Below are 14563 nucleotides of genomic sequence, written 5' to 3'. Positions count from 1 at the left end.
TTTGCAGAAAGGTTTCCTGCTGGAGATGTGAGAAAAGCAGCTATAGATGAGCTAAAGCTTAAAGCAGAGCAAAGTTGTAACACCTGGGTGTGAGGAGGCGGACGCACGTGCTGAGTAAAGTGAGATTTATTTTGGGCAAACCCAGAGCTGTAGTTGGAACAGTCTAGGTTCATACAGCCAACACGGAGAGATTGCGGGATAGACATGAACACAGACGAACAGAACACAGGCTAAACACAGAGAACAAATAGCAAACATATAACTCAAACAAGCATACAAACAGCACATCAACCCCAACAAAGCCCAACAAACACAAGGGGCAAACACAGGGCTTAAATACAAAACCAGGATAACAAGGGACAGGTGGAAAACAGGTGGATACAATCAGGGGCGGAGTCACTAAACAAGGGGGCTGGACTAAGAACCAAAACAGAAAACATGTGGACTAGACCAAAACACAAACACGAACACATGGACAGGACTGGGAGGGGCCAATCGTGACAAAAGTAAGTCTGCATTTATATTTTTGGCCTATACTATAACATTAGTACATACTGAAACATATTTACAGACAAGATGGTAAAATTAATAAAAAATATTGAGGTCCCCATGGTGGTTAGAGTTTTGTTGAAACTTGAGAAAATGGCTCTTCTTAACATTTGGGTTGCCCACTTTTGACCTAGTGCTACCAATTCTGAACGTTTAATTAGAGGCCTGGATAGTTGATTCAGACTATTTATCAGAAACTTAAGAACACACCATAGAGGACATTATGACTCTCATAGCACATGCATAGCACAAGCTTGTTAAATTCTTGAAGTCAATATGCTGACTGTTGAAGAGTGTGCAGGAAGCATCACCGGTTTTCAAGAAGAAAATAATGTGTGGATTTTTACAGCAGCATCAAATTTAGATTTGAACACTTTTACAGACACTTTTATCAGCAGGAATGCCACCACAAGAGAAAAGCAGAGGTGGGGTGGGCGGCCTGTAATGACTGAGGGAGCACTGAGGTAACTAAGGTGCTAAATGTGCTTTAGCTTTGAAAGAGTGCTCGCCTGACAGCAGTCCAAAATACTTGTCTCAGCGCAGCTCAGAAAAATACAGAGGAAATCTAATCGGAAGTAGCTGGTGCAGTCAATGACCAGCATATCAGTCAACAGGTTTTCTTTTATTCAGTAAGTACAAGGCACAGATCTGATTGACCATGTTACTCACCTGTTTGTTCCAAATGCTACAGAAATAGATTAGGTTGCAAACCTTTGTAACATTCCTTTAAGTAAGAATTCTGAACTAAAGTCCTGGTTGTTGCTGTGTCTCCAGGATGATCCAGGTGGAAAGGGAGTCTGCGGAGCTCCGGGCGGACGAGATTGAAAGCCGGGTGAACAGCGGCAGCATGGATGGGCTCAACGTGACCCTGCGACCCCACTCCACTATTCCCACCTCTGTCACCGCTCTCTCCCTGGCCAGCTCCTCGCCACCTATCAGCGGACGCTCTACACCCAAGATGGCCTCCCGCTCTGCAGCCCACGAGCTGGGAATCATGACCCTGGTGAGAATTTTAGTCATAGCCTTGAGTAGAATTTTTATTTCATGTATGTTACCTCTCACTTAGCCAGACCCATTAAATCTGAATATTTGGTGGCCCTAAGCGAGTTCCTACTGGTGGGCCTCCATCCACACAATTAACTATTTAGAAGGAAAAACATATGTTGTCTTTTTTCAATTTTTAATTAAATCTGTGGTTTAAATGATTCGCACATCATTGCATTCTGTTCCTATTCACATTTTGCAGTGTCCCAACTTTTTTGGACACGGGGTTATAATGAGTAATGAGTCAAGGGTTAAATGGTCGACACCAAAAGTTTGTGGACACTTGCTCATCCAACATTTCTTATGAAAACAGAAAGTAATTTCATTGTGAGTTTGTCTCATCTTTACTGCAGTAACAGCTTTTACTCTTCTGGGAAGGCTCTATACCAGAGAATGAAGCTTGGCATTGGGCACGGTGACCTTAGGCTCATGCATGGCTGTGCCAGATCATTGCATTGTATTTGTAATGCTTTTCATAATGGTTTATACAAGCTATGTGCATAGCTATACAGACACCAGTATCAGCAATGAGTGAACATTAAAGCAGCTGAATTCATGGATTCAGAGGGGTGTCTGACGTTGCTGTAGACAAAAAGACGATGTGTTTAAACAGAGAACAGATTATTTCACCATAACCAAAGCATTTCTGACAGCCCTCTGCTTTTCTCTGCCTTATGGTCTAATACTGCATGTATCCAAATTAGGCATCCACTGACACCTTTGCAAATGCTCACCCTGCTTGAGGCAGTGATTTATTTTTCATTCAGTCCTCATTCATATTCTAGACTCGGTACGATTTCTGAAAGCGCAGGTTTCTGCTCTAGCTTTTGACACTCTGGCAGGAGTTATGATGGGACCTCGCATGTGTTTATGCATCCAATTTATTCCCCTTTATCTGACTCTGCGTGCGTTTAATCACCTGTCGTCCTGTCTGCCTGCGTCTCTTCTCTGTCTCTTTTTCTCCCTAACGCTGCCAGCCTAGTGATTTAAGAAAACACCGCAGGAAAGTTGCTGTAAGTGCTCCTTTCATGTACATCTGACTGAAATATTTGTTGTGCTATTGCGTGTCTGTCTTGTGTGTAAATCTTTTTATAAGCTAGAATATTGCATGGTGGGTAATTAAGTGTGCACTAAATCTAAGTACTAATTGAGCACTAATTGGTCTCTGAGACATAGGGATGTTTGTGTGGTTAATATGGCGGTCAGGGTTTGTATTTCATTGTGTGTTTCATTGCTGTAGTCTCCAGTGGAGTCTCGCGAGGATAAAGCCACTATAAAGTGTGAGATGTCGCCCCCCTCCTCCCCCCGCAGTCTTAGATTGGATCAGATGAACTTCGCCCAGCTAACCGGAAGCCTGGAGGATGGACGAGGGTACAGTCACACAAACACACACTAGGGGATGAACGACTATTCTTTTTTCATGGTCATTCACAAAATTAGTCAACTAGTCATCGTTACAATATAAAAAAAAACTGAACGCCTCTGAGAAGTCTGTTGTTAGTAGCTTGCTAATAAAAGGAGTGTCAGAAGTTGCAGATTGAGGTGCAAAAAAGGTTGGGACAGTAGGTGAAATTGCAGTAAAACAGAAGGTAGTGATTTTTTTATCACTTTGATCTGTATTTAAACAAAAACAGTACAACGAAGTTTAATGTTTTACTTTATCAACTTCTTATGCGCTCATTCTGAAACTGATGCCCTCAAGTTCCAAAAAAAAGTTTGGCAATTTAAGACTATAAATGAACTGTTTAGAAAACTTTTTAAACTGTTAAGCTGCTTTTTTTTAACATTACATAACATTCTTAGTCTTAAATTGCCCCATGCCAGCATTTTTGGAACATGTTGCTGTGCTATCACTACTGTTGGAAGACAACTTTGAATGTCCATTTTTGTCACTTTTTTCTTTTTTTTGACACAGTTTGAAATTGCTTGTTGCCCTTTACATTGTTTCCAAATTTCATGATGACTGGACCAAAAGAAATGGCTCAAAATTACTTGGAAAAAAGTCTGTTTCCATTGACTTACATTAACAGTACAGTAGGTCTTTTCCTTCTCCTATAAACCATTTGGAGATACGAGGTTTGGTTCCGATATATATATTGCCTTAGAACTGTTTTAGTTCAAATACAGATCAGAGTTATAAAATCCCAGCTTTCTGTTTCATTTGCATTTTACCTTCTGCCCAATGTTTTGGGAATTGCGTTTGTAGTAAAGGAGGGCTGTGTTTGAGGGCCGTTATAACAGTATTGTGTGCTAACAATCCTAACATCTTGCCAGCAATGTATTGAGAGAAGTTAGCTTTGTCCTTGTGGCATGTCCCCTGGGGGAGCTGACAGGAAGGCAGGGCCTGAACTCTGAGCCCAGACGAAACCCCACAAAGACAGCAGGGAGAGGATGAAATCTGCGAGGGAGTGGGAGTGGCGCGTAAGTCTTGTGCACTGCTCCCACTCTTGTCTCATCTATTGGGCTCTAACGTGAGAAGAATTAAAGTGGCCTCGCTGTGGGACTGAAGGCTGTGCCCAGCTCGGGGCTTGGGAATCTCTGCCATCATTGGGGCCCAGGGGACGGGCACATGCCACAGTCCCCTATACTAGGTTGTGTTATTGGGACATGTTCCTGTCCATGTTAGGAATAACTCAGTGTGTAGAATTGGAGCTTTTTTGTGCTACTATGTTTCCTACTATCATGTTGTCTTTACTGTTAGATGTGCTACAGTGATTTCTGAGCAAGTATAAAGCTTTAAAACAGAATTTAGATTGCTAAAAACATGTTATTGATTTGTGTGAGCTGAATGAAACTGAAAGGTGATTGAAGTGATTTCTGTTCGCTCAAACTGGTAGCTGCAGGTTTTTACAGGTTGTGCAGCTGTATATACAGTTGTATGCTTTGGCCCAGTCATTATTCCAATAGAGAATAAGTGGCCTCACTGTTTCTGGGTAGGATGACCACTCATCCCTAGCAATTTTTTTTGTTTGTCATCTTTTGTTTTTGTTTGTCATAATTTCCCTGCAATAGCCCTGTAATAACAGCTGTAATATATATATATATACTAAAGCAGTCCATTTCGCTTTGAACATACTAAAATACTGGGAGTTTTTCAAAGTGCAAATGTTTTTCCTTCCTTAACTGCACTGACCCTGACTAAGAGTTTTAGTGTGTGTCTCTTAAAGCTGATGGAGAGCATAAAGACATCAGTGGCTCTTTCTCATTCACATTCTCCTGTGCATAGCAAATCAGTGAGAATAAAACCTTCTGTCCTTCTGCTGTGTCTTTTTCATTGGAGCAGAATCACTCGAAGCACTGAAAATCCTTCTTGGATATAAAAAAAGCCTAATTCTAATTACAGAACACTCAGCACACACACACACACACACACACACACAAACACTCTGTTCAGACTGCGGCCCTTAAAATCACTCCCACAGCCTCTCCACACACACTTCTGACCTAATAGCCACCAATTATTATTAATGTTATGACTGACACAACAGCTGGACAAGGACATGCTGTCTTTCTCTCTCTCTCTTTCTCTCTGTAACTTGCTGTCTTGCCCTGTCTTATTCTCCATCTCTCTCTCTCTCTCTCTCTCTCTCTCTCTGACTCTGGTAATAGAGTTATTCCTTGATCTGCTCTGAAAGCTGAAAGCAGTCAGACTCTGTGGGAGACTGTATGAATATTCATGTTTTTGTAGGGGAAGCCATTCTAGACATTTCAAATAAATGGGCATCAGTTTTGATTGGAGCAATAAATAAGTGCATGAATAACAGACTGGTAGCACAGGAGGCTGTTAGGTAGACTAATACATAAAAATGATACATTAATACATAAAAGTGATAAATGATATGAGATGTCTTAGAAGTTACACGAAGATACAATCATATAAAACCATCTGAAGAAAAGCTTGGAAGAGAGCAAACAGCAAGCTGAAAGTGCCACTATTAGTATACTGCAGTATTACAGTCATAGACTCTGTAGACAGAACATAATCTGCAGCTCATCTCACTTTCTGTCGTTTTTTTTTCTCTTTTTTACTGTTTCTTTCTTCCTATTTAGGGGAAACAAGAAAAAAGGCATCAAGTCATCTATTGGCCGCCTCTTTGGCAAGAAAGACAAGCCTCAGCCTATGAGCAAGGATGGCCAGATGACCCCACCTGTTATTCCAGGTAGATACATTTAAATGATACCTCACTAAAAAAGAGATGTATTGATTTACTTTGTACATAATTTTCACATAAATAAAATATATTAAATCAACACAATTCTTGGTAAAAACAAGACAAATTGTGTTGATTTATTTTGCATGTAATTTATTTTACTTACATTAATTTCCAAACATTTTGGGACCTTCAGTTAACATATTTTTTCAATATTATTTTTTTTCTTTGTTAAAGGCAGCAAATAAATGTGAAATGTGCACCAAAATTAGCAGAAAAATGACATTGTTCCTAGAAGATGTATTTACTTATTTTACCTCAGAAAATTAACAAAACATAATTTGTCAGGTTAACTGACTTTTTAGACATGAATGCTATATTACCCCACCTATCTGACTGTCACCCCATTGATCCCTTTCTCTGCCACTATACACCCTTTAACTGCTGCTGCACTCAGCACTTTAATTGTAGACTCATGCTTTGCACAATGTAAGGTTTACAGGTATGACTGCGTGTGTTTGTGTGTGTGTGTATGTGTGTGTGTGTGTGTCTGAGTGAGTAAGGTAGGAATGCAGGTTTTATTTTATTTTATTTTATTATATTTTGTATTTATTTGATCTTATTCCCTACATGTGAATGTCTGTCTGATACTGTGCACTGTGAGCTCCTGTAACCAAAACCAAATACCTTCTATGCGTATTGTCGCTGCTCGAGGTTTGCAGACTGCTTGTATATTGCATACATCCAAAAAACACTCTTGGGAGAGATGCTTTAGAATAATCATGTTTGCTGGCGAGACATTTGAATAATCGCTTGTTAATAATACCTCTTCGGATCGATTACATGAGATGGTGGAGTTATGCAATTTTTTTCCAGTGTTTCTCAGTGATTTTAGTCCTGCTTGAATGTGCCATGTTGGGCATTTTTTAAAGGCTCTCAGACACTCCCAGATCAGGCTTTTATCTACTATAAAACAAGCAGTAGAAATAAATGTTATTATTTTAAATAATGGTTTTGTCATTGTGAAAGGTTCTTTAAGGAACCAAGGGTGGTTCTTCTTTGATATTACTCCAAAGAACCCTTTTGGTGTTTATTTTAATGAGTTCAACAGAGTTATTTTTGAGTGCTGTGTGTTGTTGCTGAATTGCAGATTTTGAGATGAGCATTGGAGATACCATGACCCTGGGCAAGCAGGCCGAGAGAGACCGCAGGATGAAAAAGAAGTACATAGTCTTTTTTTCTACTTTTGACTTCTCTTCCACTCTTTCTCTTGTCACCTGCCACCTGTCAGTCGATCATAGCACAGTAGACAGACCCATGTCATCTTGTGAGTGAAATGAGCCTCTTCAGCCATCAGTCATTTTTCTGTGAGCTATTAGCCACTTGTTTGTCGCTGCCAGCCCCGCCTCCTTTATAGTCTGACTTCCAGTACCCCCTCACTTCATCTCTGAAGATGGTCTAGTTTGTTTCCGTGTCACATCGACAGTTTCACAAAGCAACATGATCAGATTGATGGAAAAATCGTAGATCAAACTCGTCTCGAATTTGCTCTCATCTACACAGCAAGTGAAGCTGGGTGGAGCTGACTTACTCCTCAGAGACTGTGTTCAAGGATGAAGTGATTTCCACTTCTCCTCTCCCTCCCTTCATTAATTCTGGGAGCCTTGGCTAGTCTCTAAATCATGAGCATATACATTACACAGCAGTGTTTAATACAGAAACCTGGTAATTTGCCTCATAAGAAGCCTTTGATTACCCATTTTGCCACCACTACTATAGTGCTAATTTCTGCTAGATGGGTAATGGGGATATCAATGTCATGTTAGCATCACACTAATGGTGGTTAATATGTACGTGATTATATTGCATAACAATATCTGAGTCATTAGGGGGCCTGCTGAAAAAATATTAGGTTGGATTTGGCGTCAACCTACAGGCTCAATATCAGTTTTCTGTAGCAGGCTGTGTCTCATTTACAGTGCTGCGGCCTCAGAAGGCCGACTTCTAGGCTGCATACATCATAAGCATTATTGGTCAGAAATATGAAGACAGCCACTAGGGGTGTTACGAAATGCATGGTAATATTTTTTTCAATATTGGGATTGTAAGATGATACACACTTTTAATTGAATATAGTTCAGTTTCATGATATGTGTGATAAAGTGAATGGTATTTGGAATTCTAGTTAACACAGTCCATTATATTCCTAAAAGTGGTAACCATTAACATAAAAAACCCTCACTTGAGTACAATAATGATGAGCACAGAGTTAGAGTGAATGGTGGCCAACATCGTTTAATGTAAAGAGTACATATCTGAGCTAATACTTCAAATATGCTACTCATTTGTCAACACATCACCGAAATTTGTCAGGTATGGAGCGAGGAGAAAACGCAAAGCTGAACGTAGCCAGCTTCTTAAAATTTTCCTTTCCACCTTAAATGAAGCAGCAGTATTCTTAAATGGAGAAGCTGGCAAAGAGGAAGTTACGAGTCCCAGCGGCTACTTCTCCCCACAGGATTCAAGCAGATGCTAAGTGCCAATTCTGAATGAGCAAAACAAATAATTAGCTCTGTAGGAATGTTAATAGCTACTGATTTGCACCTCTATTTGGTTGTAGAGTCCTTCTCTATTCTGTTGTGGGTTCCGCTGTTTGCTGAGAGTGACAGAGCCACATTAGACAATCCCCTCACACTCATCTCAGCCAGAAGGTCATTGCCAGATTTTATATACAAACACAAGATCATATTTGAAATAAACTTGCAATGCTCAGTTCATTTAATACTGAGATGTAGCCTTATAGTTTTTACATTTTTATTCACATTTCTTTTATTTATTTCTTTAATCTCTTCTAAGAAAATGATGTGCAAAAAAATTGGTTTATGTTTTGGCAATTACTAAACAAATTAATATAACAATACATTTTAAGCATTTCTTGTCTAATTCTGTACTGAATGTGTGACATTGTATGTATCATATGTCGTGATAAAAAAATCAACCTTTATCTTATCGTGGCATTTGCGTATCATTACACCCCACAGCTACAGAAACGATAGATTCACGAGGGATGCTAATGCCCCAGATCTGTTGTATGTGTCATGCAGGAATGCAGGGAGAAGAATAAATGAGCTTATTAAACTGAGCCTTAAGTTAAATACTTTCTCTTAATGCGAGGCCTGAGTGAAGAGTCTATGAATGTATGAAGACTTATTCAGGCTGTTTTTTGTAGAATACGAAGTGGTGTAGAAGTGCTTTTCCCTAGTACTTCCCTTTTTCTTGTCTCAGGCATGAGCTGCTGGAGGATGCCAGGAGGAAAGGCCTGCCATTTGCTCAGTGGGACGGCCCTACAGTGGTCTCCTGGCTTGAGGTAGAGTGTCACACACACAAAAAGATACACACTCCCAGCCTCCTGCAGCCTCCATGCAGTAACTCAGCCATTATCTCGATGATTATAATTACAGTAATCTCGCTGATGAGGATGACAGTAATTAGGATAATGCTTCACTGCGTCTGTGATGATGATGACGATGATGATGCCGTTGACTAAGATTATCTCTGACGGCCCCCTCTCTGTCGTCCTGCAGCTGTGGGTGGGGATGCCGGCGTGGTACGTGGCAGCATGCCGTGCCAACGTGAAGAGCGGGGCCATCATGTCTGCACTGTCCGACACAGAGATCCAGAGAGAGATTGGCATCAGCAACCCGCTGCATCGGCTCAAGCTCAGATTGGCCATCCAGGAGATGGTGTCATTGACCAGTCCCTCTGCACCCCTCACTTCACGCACTGTAAGAGCCCTGCCCCTTAACCCTATGTCTGTACACTAAAGCCACACCCACTAACCCTTGACATGTTCTAGATCAGCTTAGTCCTGGCCCACTCATTTACATGAGTGGCTAATTTATCAGCAGTTATTAACAATCCAGCACTCATAACATAGTAACTGCACTATCTACACAGTCCTCCCTCATCCTCTCACTCCCTTCACTGTTAAGATTTTGATGCCATTATTGGTTTGATAAACTAATGTAAGCCCTGTCTTTTGATCCTTTAGAAATCACAGTTGTCACCTGTGATAATAGCATGATGTAGTTCAGTAATAATTATTTCTTACTTATAGCTCATTCAGAGTTCTGTCTGGGGTAGAGTACTATGTAAAAGTTAAAGGCATTTATCTGAGCAGTAAACATATATTTGTTCAAAAAGACACTAACATTAGAATAAACCCAAATAAGCAGTACATGGTAACACTTTACATGAACTAACATAACCAGCAACAAGATCTACTTTATCTTCAGTAATATAACAGTGTTGTGTAACCATTACCAGTAATTGTCATAACAAATGCCACAGTGTTTGATGTCATGACAGCTTATGACACCTGCTAATTTTTGCTAGATGCACTCTAGCTAACTGTCATAACATCAAACATTGTGACATCTTTCATAACAATTAATGGTAACAATAACAAGACATTATCCTTTATTGTCATGGCAGATGTCATAATGCTTGATGTCAGATAACTAGAGTATGCAAAAATTATTATGTGACGTTAGTGCCTTGACATCACACGTTATGGCATCTGTCATGACAGTTACCAGTATTTGGTGTGATGTCTGTCATATGTTTAAGGCGTGGTTTAGTCAATGTCATATTGCAAGGTTTAAGTTAAGCGTTACCCAATACATGGCAATTATAGTAGCTTAACCATTTCCAAACTCCTTTTTCAAGCAAAGCTAATATTTATAGTCAATGTGCAAAATACAGGGGGTTCTGGAGGGTTTAGAATTTCCTAATTAACCTTATGGACCACTGAATGTCTCAAAATTCTGGGCTGCTTCACCCATAATTGGAAAATTTCTGCATCTTAACTAACTAGAGCTGCAAGACTGGCCTGCTTAGGGTGGTTCTGTAGCAAAGTGGTTCATCCAGTTAGTCCTTCATTGCCTAGCAACTGTATCTATGCTCAGGATAACACTGAAAAACGTGTTAATCTGAAAACTTGTTACACATTTTAGAACTGAAGACACAAAAGGAGATGTGCAGAATGTCAGTTAATCTGTGCAAGATCATATTACAAAGCGAGAATAGAGCATGTCCAGAAGAAGAATTTTTAAACCAAACATTTTGCTGCCAATGAAGTAGCATCAGCGCTGCTGTGGCGCGTGAGTTAGCAGTCAGCCAACACTGAAATGTCCAGCCAACATGGGCCCCCCAAATACCAGGGGGTATTTCACACACTGTTTACAGTTATAATCCAACACCTGCTTCAACTATTCAATTTTCAATGGGCCAATACAATAATAAAAAAAGTACTTTGATTTTATAAAATAAGCGTTTTAAATGGTGTGTAAATGTTATTAAAGTTTCAAGACATGCCATTCAACCTGTTTTATAGTCCATGTATAGACACTAAGCTGCAAAGACAATTCCTTTGAATTGACTGTTTTAATGAAGTCAGACATGTAACACATTTACATATATGCATATTTAATCTAAAGCAGTTTGGCCCTGCCCATTAGTGCTGAAGTTACAACAAATGTTTCAGCCTGGGCTGCTTTTTAAATGAGACAAGATGTACAGCAGCCAATCAGAACATAGTTCATTTACCTATAAGAGTCTTGCACAGTAACAAAAAGAGCCTGTTTAAATGTAAGGGATAAAGAGAGGTTAGAAAATGGTCACATTAAGTCAGTTAGGACTGTTTTGGCACGTAGAACCACACAAATTATAAATGGACCTCTGGGAAAAAAATAAAAGATATGAAAAATCATAAGGACGTGGGCCCTTTAAATTAAATCAGGTGAGGTTCTGATGGAATTTAACAAGTCCATGTAATGGCTAGAGTGCAGCGAAAACTCCAGTCTTTATCTGTATTTATTCTAACGTTATTTTTTATATTATACTGAGACAAACAATTCTAACAATTTTCTTAGCTGCCTAAGATTTTTGCCCACTATGACACATATTCTAAATTTTCAACCAATACAGCCTTGTGTTTCTCAGTAGAAAAGAAGGTATTTTACTATGATTTAAATTTGATAAAAAGATATTGTTGTGCATCCACGCTTGTTTATCCTTTAGTCGTTCTTTATATTCCTGTCACATTTTCTTAACAGTGCAGGTTAATTCTAATGTAAATTTATTACATAAAATACACCACAAACGTTTGGTGTCATTTGTCATATTAATAATACAAGTCACTTTGTTGGACAGTAATCTACAATGTAGGTTGAAAAGCTATATATCAGAAAGTATATCAGAGGTTTTACGTTTTCTGGGAAAACCAGAAGTCGCCGTTTAACATGTAATACATCATTATTATCTGCTTATAGGCATTTCTTGCACTGAGGTTTAATCAACATTTTTAAAGCACAATACATTCCAGATCTTTTGATAATCGTAGCTTTCGCACTTCGTGGTCCACAAAAATGTTTTAAGCTTGACAGATTTGGCCCTACATGGTCTATGAACATTGCAACATCCATACTAATAGCAAGCTAGCACTCTTGCACACTGAAATGATGTCACAAGAAAGTAAGTCTACTATTATAACTTCATCACTATAATATAATAACATCAACTACACCTATTTGACTCTACTACTGCCAAAGCAGCCTAATTCCACACTTGACAAAGTTTGTTTAGGGTATTTATATGTACTTTCCTGTATTATGATGTCAGTTCATAGGATCCAGTGTTAATCTGAAGAATTACGTACATAGGACAAAATGCATCAGGGACTCAAAGCACTTTGTAACCAATCAGCAGAATCCAGGCACATGTGGATAAAATGAATATTATTGGGTTTATTATCACAAAGCCAAAACATGGTCAAAGAACAAGCATGGGTCAAAACCAGAAAATGCAGAGGGGTCACAATAGTGATCACAACACCAGGCAAACAAAACCAGAAGGGCGAGGCAAAAAACGTGGTCGGTATAACAGGCAAAAAAGTTTCAAAGCACAGAACAATAATCCAAAGCAAAGGTACCAGAGGGACAAGCAAAAGGCAGAGTAGAAGACAAGGCAAAGGTTGGGAATCAGAATAAGTTAATGCAAATGCTAAGTAAGTTCTAGAAGAAGCAATACCTCACACTGACTCTGACTAAAGCCTGGGCTTATGTTCTATCTGGACTATACATGTGACAAACATACACAGGTGAAACCTTCTAGTAATCAGGGCAGTGTGAACGCTGACAGGTAGGCATGTGATCCCCAACAGGATTGTGAGTAATGTAGTCCGTTTCGGATTCCGAGCCAGAAGGAAGCTGTGACGTCAGATGATCTCCTGAAGAAGTCTGGGCAATGAAGTCCATTAAAGTCTGAGAGTTTGTCCTATGCGTTACACACTTTGTTTACTAGAGGAAGTGATAGTGGTGATTTTCAAAAACTCTATTGATTTTTATCTTAAAGAAATCCAGTCTAGACCTGAAGTTGCTAATATGGACAGAATGATGGCACAATATCAGTGGTCTACTCTGGACACATCTAACAGCTTCCTACTAAATATATAAGTAGCATCATAAAATAATTATTTTGTTCATTTTTTTTTTTTTTATTGAAAATATTGATTCCATAGATTTGAATAGTGATTCCAAACTTTTAAGCAGTATTTTAAAAGTTTATTAAGCATATCTTCTTGTTTCTACATTCATTGTCCTTTTTATCAGCTTCACTTATAATACAGGTGCACTTTGTAGTTCTACAATTCCAGACTGTAGTTCATGTGTTTCTCTGCACACTTTGCTAGAACCGTTTTACTGTGTCTTTCATAGTCAGGACCCCCACAGGCCCACCACAGAGCAGGTATTATGTGGGTGGTAGATCATTCTCATTTATGGTGTTGTGTTAGTGTGTGTTGTGCTGGTATGCGTGGATCAGACACAGCAGTGCTGCTGGAGTTTTTAAACACCTCACTGTCACTGCTGGACTGAGAATAGTTCACCAACCAAAAATATCCAGCCAACAGCATCTTGTGGGCAGTGTCCTGTGACCACTGATGAAAGACTAGAGGATGACCAACACAAACTGTGCAGCAACAGATGAGCTATTGTCTCTGACTTTACATCTACAAGGTGGAGCACAATAGGTGACAGTGAGTGGACACAAAGGAGGCTAACAAAGTATGCAGAGAAACAGATGGACTATAGTCTGTAATTGTAGAACTATAAAGTGCTCCTATTTAGTGTGCAGAGCTGATAAAACAGACATAGAGTGTGGATACAAGGTAGGTGTAATGAATTGTCTGGTGTATATATATATATATATATATACGATAAATATGAATAAATAAGAAATTACATATTTACTTGGAATAGTAAAGCAAAGTGAAAATTCTCTTGAATTCTAAAGGTTTGTCTGCACAGAAATGTGTTCATTCAAAGCTAAACCAGTGAAAATGTGGTTAATTTTACTCAGATTAAAAAAAAAACAGCTTAATTGTTTTGAATGTGGTATGAGTGGGTAGACTTGGTGCTGAGCTGGGATAATCAGGGTTCTGCAAAAAAAACACATTCCCCATATAGAACCCATCACACTCCTTCTCACTGTGGGTGACCAATGATCTGTGTGTATGCGTCTGTGTGTATTTGTATGTGTGTGTGTGTGTGCTCTCCCTCTCTGCGCAGTCCTCCGGAAATGTGTGGGTGACTCACGAGGAGATGGAGAACATGGCAGCCTCCACCAAAGCGGTTAGTCCATCTGGGTGGCACCCCTGCCCCTGCAGAGCCGAGCATATGCCATGCTTCCGTAGCCCCCCACTGCCCTTTCTTATCTCCCCCACTCCACCCCTATAGTCAACCAAAACCCCAAACCTGCAC

At 39.5% G+C, this 14563-nt stretch overlaps 1 protein-coding gene across 6 annotated transcripts in view; it reads left to right on the top strand.

The window, feature by feature from the left end:
- The window catches only part of ppfia4 (PTPRF interacting protein alpha 4), a 210111-nt gene that overhangs the window by 181136 nt on the left and 14412 nt on the right, over positions 1–14563 (top strand). For all 6 annotated transcript variants that reach the window (XM_037532540.1, XM_037532543.1, XM_037532541.1 and 3 more), the window contains exons 15-22: positions 1324–1552; positions 2571–2606; positions 2834–2964; positions 5644–5753; positions 6895–6967; positions 9030–9111; positions 9329–9529; positions 14372–14434. In XM_037532540.1, coding sequence (XP_037388437.1) covers positions 1324–1552; positions 2571–2606; positions 2834–2964; positions 5644–5753; positions 6895–6967; positions 9030–9111; positions 9329–9529; positions 14372–14434 — 925 coding nt within the window. The remainder of the gene's footprint in view (positions 1–1323; positions 1553–2570; positions 2607–2833; positions 2965–5643; positions 5754–6894; positions 6968–9029; positions 9112–9328; positions 9530–14371; positions 14435–14563) is intronic.

The sequence above is a fragment of the Pygocentrus nattereri genome, chromosome 21 (assembly GCF_015220715.1).
Source record: "Pygocentrus nattereri isolate fPygNat1 chromosome 21, fPygNat1.pri, whole genome shotgun sequence".
NCBI lineage: Eukaryota > Metazoa > Chordata > Actinopteri > Characiformes > Serrasalmidae > Pygocentrus > Pygocentrus nattereri.
Note: the sequence above shows the minus strand (reverse complement) of the source record. Positions and strands in the feature narration are given on the sequence as shown.